General features: G+C 40.9%; 1 protein-coding gene across 1 annotated transcript; it reads right to left on the bottom strand.

The window, feature by feature from the left end:
• Nucleotides 1-4,733: 4,733 nt before the first annotated feature.
• Nucleotides 4,734-5,369, bottom strand: LOC110938730 (transcription repressor OFP8). The gene has a single exon (XM_022180853.2). The coding sequence runs from the start codon at nt 5,367-5,369 to the stop codon at nt 4,734-4,736; it is 636 nt and encodes a 211-aa protein (XP_022036545.1).
• Between the last annotated feature and the right edge of the window lie 15,968 nt (nt 5,370-21,337).

Genomic DNA, 21,337 nt, shown 5'->3' with positions numbered 1-21,337 from the left:
AGTGAGAAATAGCAAGTAAGCTTGCGCAGAACCCCTACAGGGTTCGCACAAGTCGGTCCATTGGTACTTAAACTATAGACTAGGTCGTTTCTAAGACATTGACTCGTACTAGGTCGAGTCTTGCCTAATTCCCTATAGTTATGGCTCTGATACCAATCTGTCACACCCCAACCGATGACGGAATCATCGGGGCGCGGCACTGAGCGAAACAGATTATCCAGAAGTTTCCATAACAACTACGATTACCAATTATTTAAAGCATCACGTCGCATACCATGACATAATAAGTAGCATAGTTATTACAGACAAAATTCAAGACAGGTAGTTCTGTTCCGACAACTCAGATTCAAATAAAAATTAAATTGTCTTTGTTTCTAGACTCTTTCCTAGCCTCGATTTCACAGCAATCCAAGCATTTTATCATCTTAAGCACCTGTCACATACGTTAAAGTAAAAGTCAATACACGTAGTGTAAAGGTGAGCATACAAGTTTGATATAGCATAATAGAGTCGAAATCGTTTACGCATAACCAGCATGTACAATGCGTGAAATGAAGCACGTAAGTTCTCGACATGATCCTACCAATACCAATGACTGCGTGTTGACTGCGCAAGGCAGTTCGTAATACATATTCACCACTATGAACCATGTGTTTAATTGTCCTTAACAACCCCTGAGTGAACGGGTGCTGAGTCCAAACTATAGTACTATCGTTGCTAAGGCAGGTAGACAGCAATCCATGTGTAAACATAACAAACAAGCATTCATTGAATCACATATACATGCAGTAATGGTCAGCGTTAAAGTATTGCGTAGTATGTTCGATGTGATTTTGAATAAGTAACGTATGTAACACCCAAAAGTGCGTAAAGCAAAAAGGGTTCGAGTATACTCACAGCGATGATGGATTGAAGGGAGCGCTAGAGTGAGATTAGCCTGAACAGTTAACGATAGCATAACGATAAGCGACGCGTAAAACGGAGCAAAGTGTCAAGGATCGGACAGTAATCCGATCGGATGGCAATCTGATCGGATGGCAAGTCGATCAGGTGACAATCCGTTCGGGTGGTCATCCGATCGGGTGACCATTCAATTGGACTGTTACCTCGTTTTGGAAGGATGTATTTGTGTATGATGGTTTGACTTTTGAAGTTTTTGTTGTAGCATTTTGGAAACAGAGAAGTATCTCTACCCATCAAGTCGATCAATCGAACGACCGTCCGATTGGGTGACGATCCGATAGGTTGGACACTTAGTGAGAACAAGTTCACAGCAGTTTGTCACTCGATCGGATTACAATCCGATCGGCTGGCAATCCGTTGGAACTGACTTTGTATTGAACATGTGGAAAATTGTTTAAATGTTGAAGTTCAAACGTCACATGGTCGGGTGGTCGTTCGATCGGGTGGCAATCCGATCGGACGGCAATCCGTTCGACGTCAAGCTTCTTGAAGAGTTTGAAATAGAGTATAAGTGTGGGACCAAGTGCAAGCCGATCGGACGACTGTCCGATCAGGTGGCAATCCGATCGGACGACAATCCGTCCGGGCGGTCTGATCGTCTTGGCCCTTGTTTTGAAAGTTTTGCGGTTTCTCGAGACGGTGTGACCACGTGCCAAACAACAGAACCTTATCAACATCCAGGTGACCCGATCGGGCAGGAATCACCCTAGTCCGACCGTTCAACTGTTTGAGACGATGGCTCATGCTTAACCCGAGGTCGGTTGTCTCGTTGATAGAACTCGGATCTTGAACCGTCACATCACTGTGAAAGAGTAGAAGGTCAGAACGGTCTCTGGTTCTATCAGTTTTAAGTGTATTGGGTGTAAAGGAGTTGAAAGAAAGTTTGAAACCATCTTTCAATCCTTTTCACCATGAATATGTTCAGATCTATACAAGATCTTCCTTCACTCACGTGGAAATCGGCTAGATCTAAGTTGTTATTGGTGGATTGAAGCCAAAACATGAAGTTCATAAGAACTCCATGATGACGTCATCCTAGAACACCTCAAATCCAGTGATTTCACGGTCAAAAGTTAAGATTCAAAAGATAGAAAGGTGTAGGAGTGCGTGTAGATCAAGAAAGTACAAGATTTAGGTTGAAAACTTACAAGAATCACGAGAAATCTGAAGAAAGGTGAGCTGGAGTGAGTTGAGTCAAGTGAGAGCTGTCACATCACAAATGATGTGATAGGTGGGTATTTATAGGGTTTCCCAAAAAGGAAAGTGCATAGGATAGGGTGAGTCACCGATCGGGGGTTGTCCGATCGGGTGGTAACCCGATCGGGTGGCCATCCGATCGAGCTGTCACTCGATCGGGTGGCTCCGACGGTTTGAGTTTCGGCGCTTCGTGTTATGCGTTGAGTTTTGCGATGCGATAGAATTTCCCATTAATCCCAACTACTATATCTAACATACAATCCTTACAGTTAACTTGCGTTCAGCGTCTGCGATTCGATTGCGATAGCGGCTCGATTAATCACCACAACCTAAACATAAATAAACATGCACAAGTAACACATAAAAAGCACACACACGTAAAACAATATCCAGAACGCATAATTCGAGTTGCGATTGCGATTGCGATAGGCGATAAAACATGCGATAAATAGCGAATAAACCTCGATTATTAACAAATACTCCACATAATACAACTAATGCGATACATATAATAGGCTAATTACAAGTCAAAGAAGTCAAAACAGGAGTTGAGCAAGGAGTGACAGATCGCAATTAGCAATCTTTTCTTCCTTTAACTTCAATCTTGACTTTGACTTTGACTTTCGAAACACGGGGTGTTACATGAAGTGATTATTTATTTTACCTCATTTTGCCTGCAATATTGTATGAGGATTAATTATACATCCACTACCATCTGATTACTCTTTTATTCAATCAATTTATCTTATCCAGATTTTGAGGAACAGTGATGGTGATGAATCTGGTTATGTGTTGTAGAGAGTTATAAAGAAGATGAATTTTCGCACTTGAACTTTTGGTCCCTGGATTATAGCCAATTAACAAGTTCTGTAAAGGTGAAGTAACGGACGTTTGCATAAAGAACTTTATTGATTGCAACTGACAACCACAGGGACTGGATTGTTAAATTTTTCCAAATGATAATTAAACCTGCGATTAGATGTAAACTCCTGCGAATGAAACTGTACGTTACAAGCTTACTTAAGCCGTTTAACTTGAGTCCGTAATCACGCTGATGCTCACTCGTTTCAGCTCAAGTCAACCGTACTCTTTTGTTATGTTTTTTGTTAGTTTCTAAATTCTTAAATAAAATACACCTTTAAAATGCACAAGGAGTTGGCCTGAGTTGAAGGGAATAAGTCGTCCAACAGGACTGTCGTAGTCCTTCAACCCTGAACACCAAAATAAAGTACAACATACTTTATAGCATCTCAATTCAATATAGCCTTTTGAATATTAAGGGTGAGCGGGGCACTTTCCTAAGAGGGGAGTCCCCTCTCTTACGCACACCCAATCAGGTTATGCCACGTCAACTCCCCTCTTAAACTCTCCTCACACCCCAATTTGATGGCGGCACTCCCCTCTTAGGTGACTTGTTTTTTTATTAAAAATATATATATATATCATTGGTTGATTGAATGGGGGGCCCACATTCTCTCTCCTCCCCTCTTCGGTGCCGGCTCCCCGATTTTAGTCCCCGATTGAATGGCGGCACCGCCCCTCTTCGGCGGATTTGGTCCCCGCATGGGGTCACCGAGAGTGCCCCCTCACCCTAAGAATCATTAAGAAAACCTATTGTCTTGTTTTTCCCATAAACATTTATCTGTATTATTTTTCTGTTACTATGTGCATAATTAAATTTTGTTGATCCTAAACATCTGATAAAATACTGTATCAACCTACAAATTATATGTTTTATGAATTAAATCTTTTATTGTTAATCTAAAACTTTCTATTCAACCTAAATGTTAAGTTAAATAATGTTACTTTTAAAACTTTAAGCAAAGTTATATTTTAAGTGGAAGTAAATTCAGTAACTAGCATAATAATAAAATAAAAAAGGAATTAAAGTTGCTAACTATATACAAGCAAAATTAAGAGTGAATAATATAAAATATTTCAAAAAATTATTTAACATTTCATATTTTCTAAATAAATCACAATGTATTAATGTGTATTTTCTTGGACCCAACTTGGATGTTTTAGACTTTTTTTGATTTTTTTTAATTTTTTGGATTTTTTAGATTTTGTTATATTTTTTTATTTTTTGATTTTTTAGAATTTCTTATTGATTTTTGTAAAATTTTTTGAGTTTTAAAATTTTTTTGATATTTTTTGATATTTTTTATTATTTTTTGATTTTTTAGAATTTTTTTTATTTTTCTTTTTAAAGTTACTCATTTACCCAACGTAATACCCATTCTGACCCATGAATTATTTTAAATAGATATCATACAACCCATCATGACCCATCTTTAATTATTTCTTAACCCATCCTGACTCATACTCATTTTTAAAATAAGCCAAAATAACCCAAAAAATCCAAATGAGTTTTTTTTGGCAGACCTAGGCCCAAAAAAATTAATTCCGTTGAGATTTTTCAATTGAAATTAGTAGCATGAGTTAAAGTTTCAAATATAAATTCTTATAAACTGTTTATTCAAACTAAAATGCTAAGTAACTAGCTTATAATAACAAGATTAATAATGAAAAGAAAAAAAAGATACAAGCACAAAACAGAGCATTGTGCTTCATCAATCACAACTAGGAAACATAGCATCCAAAATCTCAACAAAAACCTCACAGATTACTCTATGATGTTCACCGGAATTCAACGAAATAAAACACTCAAACAAATTCGTAAGCTCTTCTGCCCCAAATATCTGCTTCTCCACAATCATTTCCACCATTGACACCCTGAAATCTTCATACGGATTGCTGGATTTCTTTGCTACCGCAATACTATCCTTAACCAACTTCCCATTATTCTTCTCAGACTTCCGGCATGCTCTGTTTTTATGAAAAGAACCCGATGATTCCGAACGAGATGAAAACAGAGTGGTTTCATCACTCGTATCGTCTTCATCGTCACTGCTACGCCAATCGTAGTAGTAGTTATGTGTTGTTGATGAGAAACATTCGATTTTTTTGGGTTTCCGGTGACGGGGTTTCTTTTTGGTGGTTTTATTTGGCCGGAAGTCGGTATCGGCTGAAACAGGGGAGGGTTTTATGGGGATATTTGGGTGGGGGTTTGGGGAAAACAGAGCAATGAGTTGCCGGTGGTGGCGGTTTTCGGGAAAAAAAAACGGTTCGCAGGAGACGTCAGAAATGTTTTTTGACCGGCATGTTTCGAAGAGTTTGGAGAGTTTTAGCTTCAAACGGTTCTCCATTGAGAGGGAGGTTGAACAAGTGAAGTGGAAATATTTATGATTGATTTAAAAACATCTAGTTGAAGGTGAAATATTTGATAATTAATAAAAAAGAACTATCTATGCATGAAACATAACTATAGTGGGTTAAATAAAGTTACACCTTGCATCCACATCTTTAAATTTGTAAGGTTTGGTGTAGATGCCTGTAAAAACGTCCTACGCTATTCACACACACGCTTTGTGTAGTAACGCACCTTAAAACGACTGTTTTGGAGTAAAGTCAACAGACTAAGCATCTCAGTCCTTGTCTGTTAAAATCGTACCAAAGCGTCCCGTACACACGCACTTTGTCTATTCACATACCTCAAAAAACCCCGCTTTGGCCAAAGCGGGACGTTTAGGGCTGACTGTTTATTTTTGGGGGAAAAAGTGAGGTTTTGGTGGAAAAAATGGGTTGTTGGTTTGTTGTTTGGTTGTGTTTTTTTTGTTAAAAAGTTGTAGATTTTTGTTTTATTTTTTAAAACATATATAATTTAAAGTTGATTTATAACGGTCGTTTAACATGAGTGTACCGGTTATAGTTAATTTATAACAATCGTTTATAAGATACGTTTCATTATGCCATTGTTTTTATAAATGCTAACCGATTTTATTTTGTTATATTACACGAACATGTTTAATTAAAACAACGTACAATAAGTTGCAAAAGAGACGTATGAAATAAACGGAAACAATCGAAACAAACATCGTGTAAATAAAAGATCTACCGCATAAATATATATATAACATCAGTTTGTATATACAATTCATAAGTAAACTGAATGTCTAATACAAAAGTACAACTTAATGTCTAATACAAAATAAAGACTAAAGCTACTGATCCTCTGGCGGTGGGGACGGTGGCAGTGGCTGGGGCGGAAATCCCAAATAACCCATGATCTGCAAGAGCGTCTGTATGATGCACCTCTGTCGGGCGTCAGCACGTCGGAGGCGCAGATCGAAGTCCCGAACCACCGTCTGCGCAGCAGGAGGAAGGTCTGCAATGACGTGCTGTGGGTACTACGGCGGGTGCACAGGTGACGGCGGCGACGGTGGTGGGATCTCGTCGTCAACGACGTGATCAGCCAGAGGCGAACCCGGCAGATGCGGAGGCAAAGGCTGAGCCTAATCCTCAGGCTCATCCCACCCAGAGCCTGTCGCTGAGCCCGCCGAGCCACCTCATGAGCAGCCGGAGGCGCTAGTAACCCGTCCCTAAGCTTAATGTCACACCCCGATTTCCACGTGTCTCACCGGTGGGCCCGGTGGGGGATTACCGTGACGTAGTTGGCAACAATATAGTCAAACCACACAATATATGAATGCACAGCGGAAGCATAAAGATAATTATATTTCAACCATTGTTTGTAATATCAAATGTATTACGAATAGTCGAAAATGTATCCACAGGGGATCAAATAAAAATATAAGTTTGTTCAACAGACGAAGGCATCTTAAGCTTGCGAGACTCTTTATGATGCTAAGGAGAATATCCAGCCAATTACGCATAGTACCTGCATTTAGTCTTTTTGGGAAAATACGTCAGTTTACACTAGTAAATACATTCAACCGACACTTTTGAAAAATGTTTATTAAAATTGATTTGAATGCACAAGGCACAAACTCTTTTATAACTTGGGAGAATTATTTAAATATATAATCTTGTGAACGAATTACATGTTCCTTATGCGTTCAGTAGCCCGGATCAAGTCCGGGTTAAAGATCAATAGACACACCACAACGACTATTTATGCACTGACGAGTGTACGCCTACACTCCGCGCTTAGGTCGTGGCCATTTCGTAAAATGATGCCAGGGATATCCGGGACATGGTCATTAACCCCCCCAAAGGCTTTTAAGTAACAAGACTGTTTAAACGAGCCGATCAAATTTATTCAATTACCCACTTAACTGTGGAGAATTTGATGCCCGATCAAGCGGTATGCTATATACCGTAACCCAAGCCCGTATAACGGAAAATAAGTTAAAAGTATTTACCTTTGCAAGTATTAATCCTTAATCGAAATAAATTGCAGATAGCTTTTACTGGTCCCCTATTCTGGAACGAAGGTTTAAATTAACCTATTAGAATCCTAACGGGTCTTTAATTTAGCCGTAGCTTAGACCGGTCAGTTTCAACGGATAGTTACGGTTTAATCGCGTGAAAGGCGAAAACCGGGAATGGAATGTGATTTTGACCCAACAAGTTTGAAGACTTGTTTTATATGGGTGTAATAATCACACTCTGGATTTTGGGGTCAAAACAATATGGTTTGACCCGTTTCGGCTAGTTTATGTAAACTAGTTACATAAGCCGAACCGTGCGCGCAAAAGGCGCAACGGGTAACCGTAAGAGTCCTACACTGTTTTCCTAAGTCAATATGCTTTAAAGAGGTTATGGTATCAGTAGGATACCTTCCATAATGCCCGTAACGAGTTTAAGTTCATATTATGCCCCGTAGGGGTATTTCGGTCTTTTTAAAGATTATAAAAGAGGTTTCTGAGTTCTACAGGAAATCTGAGTTTCCCGAACAGTTTATAAAGTCTAAAATACTTTATTTATTATTTAAAATCAGTAGCAACTGGAATTGGGTCAAAAGACCTTGTAGAACTCAAGTTATGGCCGAAAAGGGGTATATTCGGTATTTACCGAACCGTTGCCATAACCGCAGGTTATGAGCAGGTTAAAAATAATTAAAAATCTTTAAAAATCCCAAAATATTATTTTACATCAGTGTGTAAAAAGGTTTGGTGTCGAAATCTGGGTTTAGATAGGCGTTATGCTAATTGCGCTATTAAATTACTAAAGTTTCCATAATTTGCGCTATTTAGCATAACTCCTATTCTGGACCTCGGATTGACGTGAAATTTTAGGGACATGCTTAGAAATCAGTAACTAAGGTTATGATTTTTTCACATGTCTGAAATTCTCGTTTTAAATCAAAAAGGGCATTACGGTCAACTTTTAAGCATTTAACGGAAATGTGTAAAAGACTCGGACTAACAATGAACCGGTCGCAGAGGGTTATACCATCATGTAACCTGCTCCTAAGAGAGTCCTAAGGCATATCTAAATCATACTTTAACGGGTCAGAACGGAAGTCAATGCAAAAGTCAAAGCTTTGCGACTTTCGGCTCCGAACCGGGTCAAAACAGTAAATATACTTACTATCATGTTTTATGAGTGTTTAAACTGGTTACATTTCATCTACATTACTGATTATGCATTAAATCGCAAAATGGCATTTCTGTTGACTTTTTCTAAGCACGTTTGACTCGATATTTGGACTAGTTAGAGTGGGAATCAGAGGGTGCCCTTTTAGGGGTTTATAGCCCACATGATTACCATCATATAACTATCTTTGATTCGACAAACCACTGGACCATTTGTGATTGATCGCAAAGTCAATCGTTAATTACGACGGATTGACTTTTAAGCTAAACTATGCATAAACTAAGCCACAAAAGGGTAGACACACTTACAGAAGCTTGGTGCACGACTAGGGATGATAGAAGAATGGTTTAGAGCTCCAGAGATGAACTAGAATGCAGATTTGAGGTGTGTTTCAATTGTGTGCAATGTAGTGCCTTTTATAGTGAATAACTTAGCTCAAGATCATTACAACTCAACCTACAAGGGTTCATGGATGATCAGCAGGTGTCCTAAAGTGCTAGGGGGCATGTAGAGGGCGCCCATGCTTCAATAAATGCTTCAATGATCGTTTACAATCTTAAACATTGAATCTGTCCAAAGTTTCTGCATCTGGGACTCGTACGCGGCCCGCATTAGGATTCAGCAACTCGGACGCGGGCCGCATGAATCCTAATGTCAGTAAACGTATCTTCAACTGGCGCGCGGCCCGCATTAGCTCAACCATAACCATAACGTGGCCCGCCTGAGGGTTAAATTCCAAGATTTTCAAATCTTTTGTAATGATTAACCTGACCTTTCGGTTCCGAAGGGGTAACTTTGCGATTTGGCCCTCGATTATTTACAATGAAGGGCCTCGTGACTTTTACCCGCATTGTTAAGTCCCCGGTTAGTTTAATTACTATCCGAAAAGCCATAACTTTTATTGTTGACGCTTTTAACCCCTCGCATACGAATTTGATCAGCACTTTCTCATTTTAAAACGGAACTTCGCGAAATTTATATAGTATATTCTAGTGAGCGTATTTTACTGTTACAAGGCCTCGGGTTTGTCAAAGGGTCACTCAGAGGTATAAATTAAACATGTTGACACAATTAACCCCTGTAGCTTGTAATCTCTCACTTTCTTCCGCGTTTCGCTCCGTACGATCCATGATTTATTCGTTTGAAGGTACGAGAATCATTTATGGTTACTATACAGTATATTTACCCTTCGTTGACATTTATAACCCTCGAATTTACATACTTCCAAGGTTTGTCAACTTTAGTCCTTTATTTAATAGTTAATGCCACGTGTAAGCTCATGACACGTGTCAACACATTATTGGACACAAAATTTCGAGGTGTTACATCCACACCCCCTTAAAATAAATCTCGACCCGAGATTTACTGAAATAAATAAGGGTATTTCTCTTTCATCGTGGATTCAACCTCCCACGTGAATTCGGGACCTCTACGGGCATCCCATTTGACCTTTAGTATAGGTACATGCTTCCTTCGAAGCTTCTTTACCTGTCGATCTTCAATCGACAAAGGTTTTTCCACAAATTTTAAGCTCTCATCTATATGCACATCTGTATGTGGTATCACCAATGATTCATCAGCGAAGCACTTCTTTAGATTGTAGATGTGGAACACATTGTGAATTCCATTAAGCTCCTCCGGTAAGTTTAACTTATAGGCAACTGACCCGACACGTTCGATAACCTCGAAAGGTCCTATGTATCTCGGGCTTAGTTTGCCTTTCTTACCGAAATGCATCACCCCCTTCCAGGGTGATACTTTAAGTAACACTTTTTCACCTACTTCGAACTGAAAATCTTTACGCTTTGGATCTGCGTAACTCTTCTGCCTATCTCGGGCAGTTTTGAGACGGTCTCGAATCTGGACAATCTTGTCCGTCGTCTCGAAGACTATCTCTGGTCCTGATAATTGGACATCTCCAACTTCCGCCCAACAAACAGGCGATCTACACTTTCTACCGTATAATGCCTCGAAAGGCGCAGCCTTAATGCTGGTATGGTAGCTATTGTTGTAGGAGAATTCGATTAATGGTAGGTTCTTATCCCAACTACCACCCAAATCGATAGCACATGCACGTAGCATGTCTTCCAACGTCTGAATAGTACGCTCACTTTGACCGTCCGTCTGAGGATGGTAAGCCGTACTAAAATTCAAACGTGTGCCCAAAGATTGCTGGAAGCTTTTCCAGAAATGAGACGTGTATCTAGTATCTCTGTCAGAGATAATAGACACAGGTATGCCATGTAAGGCTACAATCTTATCAACGTATAACTGGGCTAACATGTCGGAGCTATAAGTCTCCTTGATGGGTAAGAAATGAGCTGACTTAGTCAGTCTATCTACTATAACCCATATTGTGTCATTTCCTTTCCTCGTCTTGGGTAACTTGGTAATAAAATCCATAGTTACACATTCCCACTTCCATTCGGGAAGTTCGGGCTGTTGTAGCAAGCCTGACGGCTTTTGATGCTCAGCTTTGACTTGCGCACAAGTCAAGCATTTGGCTACATAAGCGGCTACAGACTTTTTCAAGCCTATCCACCAATAATTTGCCTTTAGATCCTGATACATCTTATCAGCTCCCGGGTGAACAGAATATTTGGAACTATGGGCTTCCTGGAGGATAACATCTCGTAGTTCTCCATAAATGGGAACCCATATTCGTCCATTTAATCGTAAAATTCCGTCCTTGCTAAGAGTTAACTGCTCCTCAGTTACTCCTAACTTTTCTTTAGGATAGTTAGCTTCCAACACAGCTTCTCGCTGTGCAGCTAACAACCTTTCAATCAAATTATTCTTCACTTCAATGCTCTTGGCATTGATTCGGATGGGTTTCACCCTTTCCTTTCTACTCAGGGCATCAGCGACTACATTCGCCTTCCCGGGATGATATTTGATTTCACAATCATAATCATTTAAAGTCTCCATCCAATGGCGTTGCCTCATGTTTAGTTCCTTCTGATTAAACAGATGTTGAAGGCTCTTATGATCAGAATAGATCACAAACTTGATACCATACAGATAATGCCTCCACAGTTTTAGTGCGAACACAACGGCACCCAGCTCCAAGTCATGGGTGGTGTAATTCTTCTCGTGCACCTTTAACTGTCTCGAAGCATAGGCAATAACCTTGTCTTTCTGCATGAGCACACATCCCATGCCAGTGTGTGATGCGTCGCAGTAAACTACGAACTCCTCGGTACCTTCAGGCAATGTCAGTACAGGAGCGTTGCTCAACTTTTGCTTCAGAATATCAAAGGACTCTTGCTGTTTAGGGCCCCAAATGAACTTTACTTTCTTCTTGGTCAGGGAAGTTAAGGGCGCAGCAATCCTTGAAAAGTTTTCAATGAATCGCCTGTAATATCCTGCTAACCCCAGGAAACTACGAATCTCTGTAGGCGTCTTTGGCTCTTGCCAATTCATGACAGCTTCTACTTTAGCGGGATCCACTTGGATACCACGCTCGCTGACAACATGTCCAAGAAATTGGACTTCTCGAAGCCAGAATTCGCACTTAGAGAATTTGGCATAGAGTTTCTCGTGATGTAGGAGTTTGAGAATACAGCGAAGGTGTTTCTCATGGTCAGCTCGGTTCTTAGAGTAGATAAGAATGTCGTCGATGAAAACGATGACGAATTTGTCTAAGTATGGCTTGCAAACGCGATTCATAAGATCCATGAATGCAGCCGGTGCATTAGTGAGCCCAAAAGGCATCACTAGGAACTCGTAGTGACCGTAACGAGTCCTAAATGCGGTTTTATGTACGTCTTCATCTCTGACTTTCAGTTGATGGTAGCCTGACCTCAAGTCAACCTTCGAGAAATAACTTGCCCCTTGTAACTGATCGAACAAATCGTCGATCCTCGACAAGGGATATCTATTCTTTATCGTGACCTTATTAAGCTCGCGATAATCGATGCACAGACGCATCGACCCGTCCTTCTTCTTGACAAACAGGACTGGCGCTCCCCAAGGAGACGAACTAGGTTTGATGAAACCTTTAGCTAGCAGTTCATCCAGTTGGGTCCTTAACTCCTTCATTTCGGTTGGTGCTAGCCTGTAAGGTGCTCTAGCAATAGGTGCTGCTCCAGGGATGATATCGATCCTGAATTCCACTTGCCTATCTGGTGGTAAACCAGGTAGATCTTCAGGGAAAACTTCTGGATATTCTAAAATGACGGGAATGTCTTCTATCTTCGGTTTAGGCTCATCAAAAATCACCTGTGCCATGTAGATGACACAACCCTTCTTTAGGCATTTTGAAGCCTTGAGCATAGTCACTTGCTCAGGCAATCCGTACTGGGTATCTCCCCGAATGGTAAGCGATTCACCAGACGGAGTCTTTACCACCACTTACTTTCTGTTGCAGACGATTTGGGCCTGGTTGTGAGATAACCAGTCCATACCCAGAACTATGTCAAAACCAGCCAATTTAAAGGGAAGTAGAGATAGAGGAAAAGAGTGGTTCTTAATGGATATCACACATCCATCTAACACAGTGGAGACGGTTTCTATGGTGCCATCTGCTAGCTCTACCTCATAATTCACATTTAAGGTTTTGACAGGCATATTCAGCAATTTGCAAAATTTATGATCTACGAAAGACTTATCAGCACCCGAATCAAAAAGTACTCTTGCAAAGATATCATTTACGAGGAAAGTACCTGTGATCACGTTATCGTCTAGCATTGCTTCTTTCGCATCCTTTCTGAAGACTCTCGCATTGGTCTTCTTGGCCTCTTCAGGCTTCTTGGCATTTTTAGGGCAGTTGGTTCTAATGTGCCCCTTCTCATTACAACTGTAGCAAGTTGCATCCTTTATCTTTTTGCAATCCACGGTCTTGTGGTCCTTGGATTTGCATAACCCGCAAGCAAATGACTTTGACTGAGTCTGCGAGTTCTATTCGAGTCTACAGTTTCCAAAGTGATGTCTCTTGCAATTCTTGCACTTGGGCTTCTCACCAGATTGTTGCCCATCCTTCCTTGACTCAGACCCCCTCTTGTTGTCACCGCTTCCACGGTGTTTCTTGCTCGACCTCCGTGAAGTATCATCTTCACGCTTTTTCTTCTCAGCCTCTTTGTTCCTCAGCGATCTTTGTCGGACCGCATCCAGAGTAAGGGACAAAGATATGTCAGCTACAGATCTAAAGGTTGCTGGCCGAGAGGCCTTTACGCTTGCCTTTATTTCGGGGGCTAAACCACCGATAAAACGAGCTATTCTCTTTGGCTCCGGGGTTACCAGATACGGAACCAACCGTGACATCGTGTTGAAGCTCGTGAGGTAAGCTTGACAGTCAAGGTTCGTCATAATCAACGATAGGAAGTCGGTCTCTATCTTTTCAACCTCATGTTGAGGGCAGTAATTCTCCTTGATGAGAGAAAAGAATTCCTCCCATGTCATGCTATATAGGACAACCTTTCCCGAGGCCTGAACCAAAGACCTCCACCAAGCCAGGACCTCGCCCTTGAATGATTGTGAAACAAACTTTACCACATCTTTCTCTGCGCAACCACTGATGTCCACCACGGTGTCCATCTCGTCTAGCCACGTCATACAATCAACCGCGCCTTTCTCCCCAGTGAAGTCTCGGGGTTTGCATGATACGAAATACTTGTAGGTGCAGCCCCTGGCGCGAGATGCATCAGTATACACTTTTTCTGGACGGACACTGTTTTCATTGGACGAGTGATTATCATCGTCCTTTTTAGGCTTGGACGGTGGTTTGCTGTAAGATTTTGAGTGGGTTTTCGGCTTTGAGTGTGGTTTAGATATGGTTCTGCTCCGGGATTCAGTATACTCCTCGTATTGTTGATCCAGGGCTGCCTGAACAGCACTGTCGACAAGAGCTTTTAATTCAGCGCCCGTCAAATGAACCTGGGCGTTATCGTATTCGTCTTCTTTCGAATGACTATTCTCCCCACTTGGATCAGCCATGGTAACTTGAATCTGCTACAGAAGATAACGAAAAATTTTATTTAGGAGTTTATTATGGAATTGTCTTTTATGGCAATTCATTAACCATGGTAAACAGAGACCATATCTGGTTAATTTGTTACTCACTTTTATTTAGGATTTGAACATAACCTATCCTAATTACAAACAATATTGTTAGTGGCATAAAAGCCTAGTCACGAGGACGTTTTTATAATATTAGTCGGGATTACAGAGAATCAAGGCATGAAAGTTTGAACCATAGTCCTTTTACCTTTTCTGACATGGAGTCATAGACTACCACTGCCTTTTGTCTTATATGACAATAATTATGGCCCGTAGGCACTACACCACTAATGGATGTTTTAATAAGTTTGGCCCGTAGGCACTACATCGCTAATGGATGTTTTAATAAGTTTGGCTCGTAGGCACTACATCGCTAATGGATGTTTAATAAATGATCATCTTCATTGATGATTTAACCCATGATTTATAAATCATTAATTTGGGCTTTGAAATCCTTAAAAGGATTCTTATATAAGAATGACGCGTGCGATTTTAACGAATCACATCTGCCATGAACGTTAACATGATTACAGAGGTTAACTTGGAATCTGAATCTTCTAATCAGGTCTTACCATCTTGGTCGGGTCTTATAAAGACACCTGGCTAGGTTTCACTCTTAAGATTCTTTATTTAGGCAGATTTAAATTTAAAAGGAATGATTTTTGATTTATTTCATATATAATAACAAAATTGAAATTCATAACATAACATTCCATAAATTTCAAATATGATTACACGCTGCCCTTAACGGGACTTTTTAAATAAATAAATACCTACACAGAGGTTTATAGAAAAACAAGTCCACGCAGGGACCAATACAAGATAGATGTCCGCGCAGGGACTAAAAGATAAGTCCATGTAGGGACTAAAATACGACAAATGTCCACGCAGGGACTAAATTGTAAATACAACAATACATAAGGAGACTAATGATCTCGTTTCTTCCTCCCTTTTAGCAGGTTTGCTAGGCCCTTGAGAAATCCACGATTACTCTTACGTTCTTGTTCGAAGTCTCGTTCCACACGGTTTAAACGGTGGAGTATTTCTTCTTGCTCCGGTGGAGAAAAACGTGGCTGCTACGACGGTTGCTGAACCGGAGGTCTAGGAGGTATTGGATACCTATGAGCTGAGTAATCTGGTATCCAAGAGGTTCCATGGAGGGCATTGTAATTAGCCGCTACCACATATGGATCGGCATCATAGTTATAGTTGTAGTGCGTGTGAGTCGGCTGCTCAAACGGGTTGTATGCGGTGGAAGCGCCGTACGCTGGTATCGGATTGTCATATCCGAAAGGTGGCGGAGATGGTGCAACTGGTGCAGAATTCACCTCTGCAGGGTGACCAGAAGGTTCCCCTAATTGTAGTTCTTCTTCAGGTACTGACGGAAAGTGACTCGCACTCGAGTGGCGAGGGGTGCTGAAATGGAATTCCCCTCCTCGGGTGGACATTCGTGCGCCTGATCTTCTACGCCTTGGCGGATCTGGAATTACTGGTTGTACTGGTGGCGGTGGCGGTGGCGTAACTGCCACAAACCGCGAATCCTCAGAAGGATCCTGTTGTTGCTGTTGATCATGAGGCGAGAAGTGATGTGAAGGTGTAAAGTACCAATTACATTGGTCAAACCTCGCCTGGTGCTGTCGGGACCTTGATAGGGTGTCCCATGAAAGGATGACCCATCAAAAATCTCGATTGGATGATTGGGAGTACCCCTTGCAGGTTCGACGGGGTCTGTATCCTCGTCCATATCCACGGCATTATCTTCAGAAAAGTGATCCTCTGGTCCTAAAGGGTTATACCCTATCGGCTCCTGGACATAATCCGCCGGGTTAAACTATCCTACGAAGAAAGGTGAAGGATCGCCATAAGAACGGTGCGAAGCAGATCGCTGGAGAGGTATAAAGGATGGTTGAGGGTTATTGGGATTGTTTTTCGAATCTGGTCCAAACGAATGTCGGTATGAGGGTGTCGAACTGTGCGAGGTGGAATGTCTCGCAGGTTCAAAGAGGTTTCTTCTTCGTCTCAGTGGTTCCTCAGTTCTTGTACTGGAAGGAGCTCGCATGTTCAAAGGTCCAGCCTCGTGATCATTGTGAGTAATGATCGTTCCTTTGCCTTTTCCTCCTCTTCCTCGTCTGATTGCTGGTGGCATATTTACTGCTTTCAAAACTTTAAATAACAATAAACCAAAAAAAAAGACAAACTGGAATAACAATTCGAATTTGTCCTATGTTCTTGTCTAGACTCAAGTATGTGCAATTGTGTCATTGAGATTAAACACATAAGGATAGTGTTTAATTCACTCAACGTTGGCTCTGATACCAACCTGTCACACCCTGATTTCCACGTGTCTCACCGGTGGGCCCGGTGGGGGATTACCGTGACGTAGTTGGCAACAATATAGTCAAACCACACAATATATGAATGCACAGCGGAAGCATAAAGATAATTATATTTCAACCATTGTTTGTAATATCAAATGTATTATGAATAGTCGAAAATGTATCCACAGGGGATCAAATAAAAATATAAGTTTGTTCAACAGACGAAGACATCTTAAGCTTGCGAGACTCTTTATGATGCTAAGGAGAATATCCAGCCAATTATGCATAGTACCTGCATTTAGTCTTTTTGGGAAAATACGCCAGTTTACACTGGTAAATACATTCAACCGACACTTTTGAAAAATGTTTATTAAAATTGATTTGAATGCACAAGGCACAAACTCTTTTATAACTTGGTAGAATTATTTAAATATATAATCTTGTGAACGAATTACATGTTCCTTATGTGTTCAGTAGCCCGGATCAAGTCCGGGTTAAAGATCAATAGACACACCACAACGACTATTTATGCACTGACGAGTGTACGCCTACACTCCGCGCTTAGGTCGTGGCCATTTCGTAAAATAATGCCAGGGATATCCGGGACATGGTCATTAACCCCCCCAAAGGCTTTTAAGTAACAAGACAGTTTAAACGAGCCGATCAAATTTATTCAATTACCCACTTAACTGTGGAGAATTTGATGCCCGATCAAGCAGTATGCTATATACCGTAACCCAAGCCCGTATAACGGAAAATAAGTTAAAAGTATTTACCTTTGCAAGTATTAATCCTTAATCGAAATAAATTGCAGATAGCTTTTACTGGTCCCCTATTCTGGAACGAAGGTTTAAATTAACCTATTAGAATCCTAACGGGTCTTTAATTTAGCCGTAGCTTAGACCGGTCAGTTTCAACGGATAGTTACGGTTTAATCGCGTGAAAGGCGAAAACCGGGAATGGAATGTGATTTTGACCCAACAAGTTTGAAGACTTGTTTTATATGGGTGTAATAATCACACTCTGGATTTTGGGGTCAAAACAATATGGTTTGACCCGTTTCGGCTAGTTTATGTAAACTAGTTACATAAGCCGAACCGTGCGCGCAAAAGGCGCAACGGGTAACCGTAAGAGTCCTACACTGTTTTCCTAAGTTAATATGCTTTAAAGAGGTTGTGGTATCAGTAGGATACCTTCCATAATGCCCGTAACGAGTTTAAGTTCATATTATGCCCCGTAGGGGTATTTCGGCCTTTTTAAAGATTATAAAAGAAGTTTCTGAGTTCTACAGGAAATCTGAGTTTCCCGAATAGTTTATAAAGTCTAAAATACTTTATTTATAATTTAAAATCAGTAGCAACTGGAATTGGGTCAAAAGACCTTGTAGAACTCAAGTTATGGCCGAAAAAGGGTATATTCGGTATTTACCGAACCGTTGCCATAACCGCAGGTTATGAGCAGGATAAAAATAATAAAAAATCTTTAAAAATCCCAAAATATTATTTTACATCAGTGTGTAAAAAGGTTTGGTGTCGAAATCTGGGTTTAGATAGGCGTTATGCTAATTGCGCTATTAAATTACTAAAGTTTCCGTAATTTGCGCTATTTAGCATAACTCCTATTCTGGACCTCGGATTGATGTGAAATTTTAGGGACATGCTTAGAAATCAGTAACTAAGGTTATGATTCTTTCACATGTCTGAAATTCTCGTTTTAAATCAAAAAGGGCGTTACGGTCAACTTTTAAGCATTTAACGGAAATGTGTAAAAGACTCGGACTAACAACGAACCGGTCGCAGAGGGTTATACCATCATGTAACCTGGTCCTAAGAGAGTCCTAAGGCATATCTAAATCATACTTTAACGGGTCAGAACTGAAGTCAATGCAAAAGTCAAAGCTTTGCGACTTTCGGCTCCGAACTGGGTCAAAACAGTAAATAGTCGGATCAAACAAGCTCAGACTAGTTAATATACTTATTATCATGTTTTATGAGTGTTTAAATAGGTTACACTTCATCTACATTACTGATTATGCATTAAATTGCAAAATGGCATTTCTGTTGACTTTTTCTAAGCACGTTTGACTCGATATTTGGACTAGTTAGAGTGGGAATCAGAGGGTGCCCTTTTAGGGGTTTAAAGCCCACATGATTACCATCATATAACTATCTTTGATTCGACAAACCACTGGACCATTTGTGATTGATCGCAAAGTCAATCGTTAATTACGACGGATTGACTTTTAAGCTAAACTATGCATAAACTAAGCCACAAAAGGGTAGACACACTTACAGAAGCTTGGTGCACGACTAGGGATGATAGAAGAATGGCTTAGAGCTCCAGAGATGAACTAGAATGCAGATTTAAGGTGTGTTTTAATTGTGTGCAATGTAGTGCCTTTTATAGTGAATAACTTAGCTCAAGATCATTACAACTCAACCTACAAGGGTTCATGGATGATCAGCAGGTGTCCTAAAGTGCTAGGGGGCATGTAGAGGGCGCCCATGCTTCAATAAATGCTTCAATGATCGTTTACAAGCTTAAACATTGAATCTGTCCAAAGTTTCTGCATTTGGGACTCGTACGCGGCCCGCATTAGGATTCAGCAACTCGGACGCGGGCCGCATGAATCCTAATGTCAGTAAACATATCTTCAACTGGCGCGCGGCCCGCATTAGCTCAACCATAACCTTAACGCGGCCCGCCTGAGGGTTAAATTCCAAGATTTTCAAATCTTTTGTAATGATTAACCTGACCTTTCGGTTCCGAAGGGGTAACTTTGCGATTTGGCCCTCGATTATTTACAATGAAGGGCCTCGTGACTTTTACCCGCATTGTTAAGTCCCCAGTTAGTTTAATTTCTATCCGAAAAGCCTTAACTTTTATTGTTGACGCTTTTAACCCCTCGCATACGAATTTGATCATAACTTTCTCGTTTTAAAACGGAACTTCGCGAAATTTATATAGTATATTCTAGTGAGCGTATTTTACTGTTACAAGGCCTCGGGTTTGTCAAAGGGTCACTCAGAGGTATAAATTAAACATGTTGACACAATTAACCCCTGTAGCTTGTAATCTCTCACTTTCTTTCGCGTTTCGCTCCGTACGATCCATGATTTATTCGTTTGAAGGTACGAGCATCATTTAGGGTTACTATACAGTATATTTACCCTTCGTTGACATTTATAACCCTCGAATTTACATACTTCCAAGGTTTGTCAACTTTAGTCCTTTATTTAATAGTTAATGCCACGTGTAAGCTCATGACACGTGTCAACACATTATTGGACACAAAACTTCGAGGTGTTACACTTAATAACTACCAGGATCACTCCGGTAACACCTCGGGAACCTAAACCTGGAAATCGCGCGTTCTAAAGCGTAGGCCGATCCCGTGAAATGTGTGCGTTAAACGCATGCTGGATATTGACGCCCGACCTAATCTAGTCGATGGAATGACTGGGACAACAGCGGGTCACTCTTGGGCACAATCCCTAAAGAGCGCGCAATCACTGTAACGTAGGACCCGCCGAAGAGCCTATCGTGCTCCTGCCTATGATAAGCGATAGCAAAGTACTCCGCCAGGCCCGTAGCAAGCGCGCACGCATGAGGCCACAACAGGCAGTAGAGAAAGAAAAGGTCACCTATGTTGACCTTGTCGATACTGGGACACGATCGATGACCCAATGATGCGGTGGAGGTATCTGTACAGGGGGTCTCTGATGGCGCTGGCCTTTTGCGAGGATTTCCCAAAAGGAGCCCTCGCAATAGCCATCCGGAAACTAATAAGGGTCTTCATGTCTAAGGATCTAACCCCTTGCTGTTCTTATTGATATTTTCATGAATATGGAACCGATAAAGATACTTGTTTGCTTTTGGGAAAACTTGTTCACACGCGTTCTTTAGCACCAAGTCCCTGTCTGTTATGATGACATGCGGCTCCGCACAGTCCACCAACATACACTTGATCCTCTCCAACACCCATATGTAGTTTTCTGCCTTCTCTGTAGAAATTAACGCATAAGCAACTGAAAACGACTGGTTTATTGAAGTCATACCTACGTATCGTGGCTATGGCTCTGCCGAATGATATCTATGCTCGCCTGTTGCATTGTAACAGTGCCAAGGAGTTGTGGGATGCACTGAAGGAACATTTTGGTGGGACGGAGGATATTATCGAGAACACTCGAGAAATCCTTAACTAGCAACATGAAACCTTCACTCATGTCAAAGGGGAGACCCTTACTCAGCAGTTTGAACGTTTTTCATGTCTTATCAATGAATTAAAGTTGGTTAACAAGGAATTTACTAAAGCCACTTTATGTAACCGATTTTTAAGATTTCTACCTACAAAATGGGACACTGTTGGGATAGTGATGAGGACATCCCCAGAGTTAAAGGACATGAGCCTGGCCCAGCTTCATGGAAAGCTCCTAACCTTTGAGATGGATCTTGTCGAA

The sequence above is a fragment of the Helianthus annuus genome, chromosome 5 (genome assembly GCF_002127325.2).
Source record: "Helianthus annuus cultivar XRQ/B chromosome 5, HanXRQr2.0-SUNRISE, whole genome shotgun sequence".
In the NCBI taxonomy this organism is placed as follows: domain Eukaryota; kingdom Viridiplantae; phylum Streptophyta; class Magnoliopsida; order Asterales; family Asteraceae; genus Helianthus; species Helianthus annuus.
This window is presented reverse-complemented; position numbering and strand designations above follow the sequence as displayed.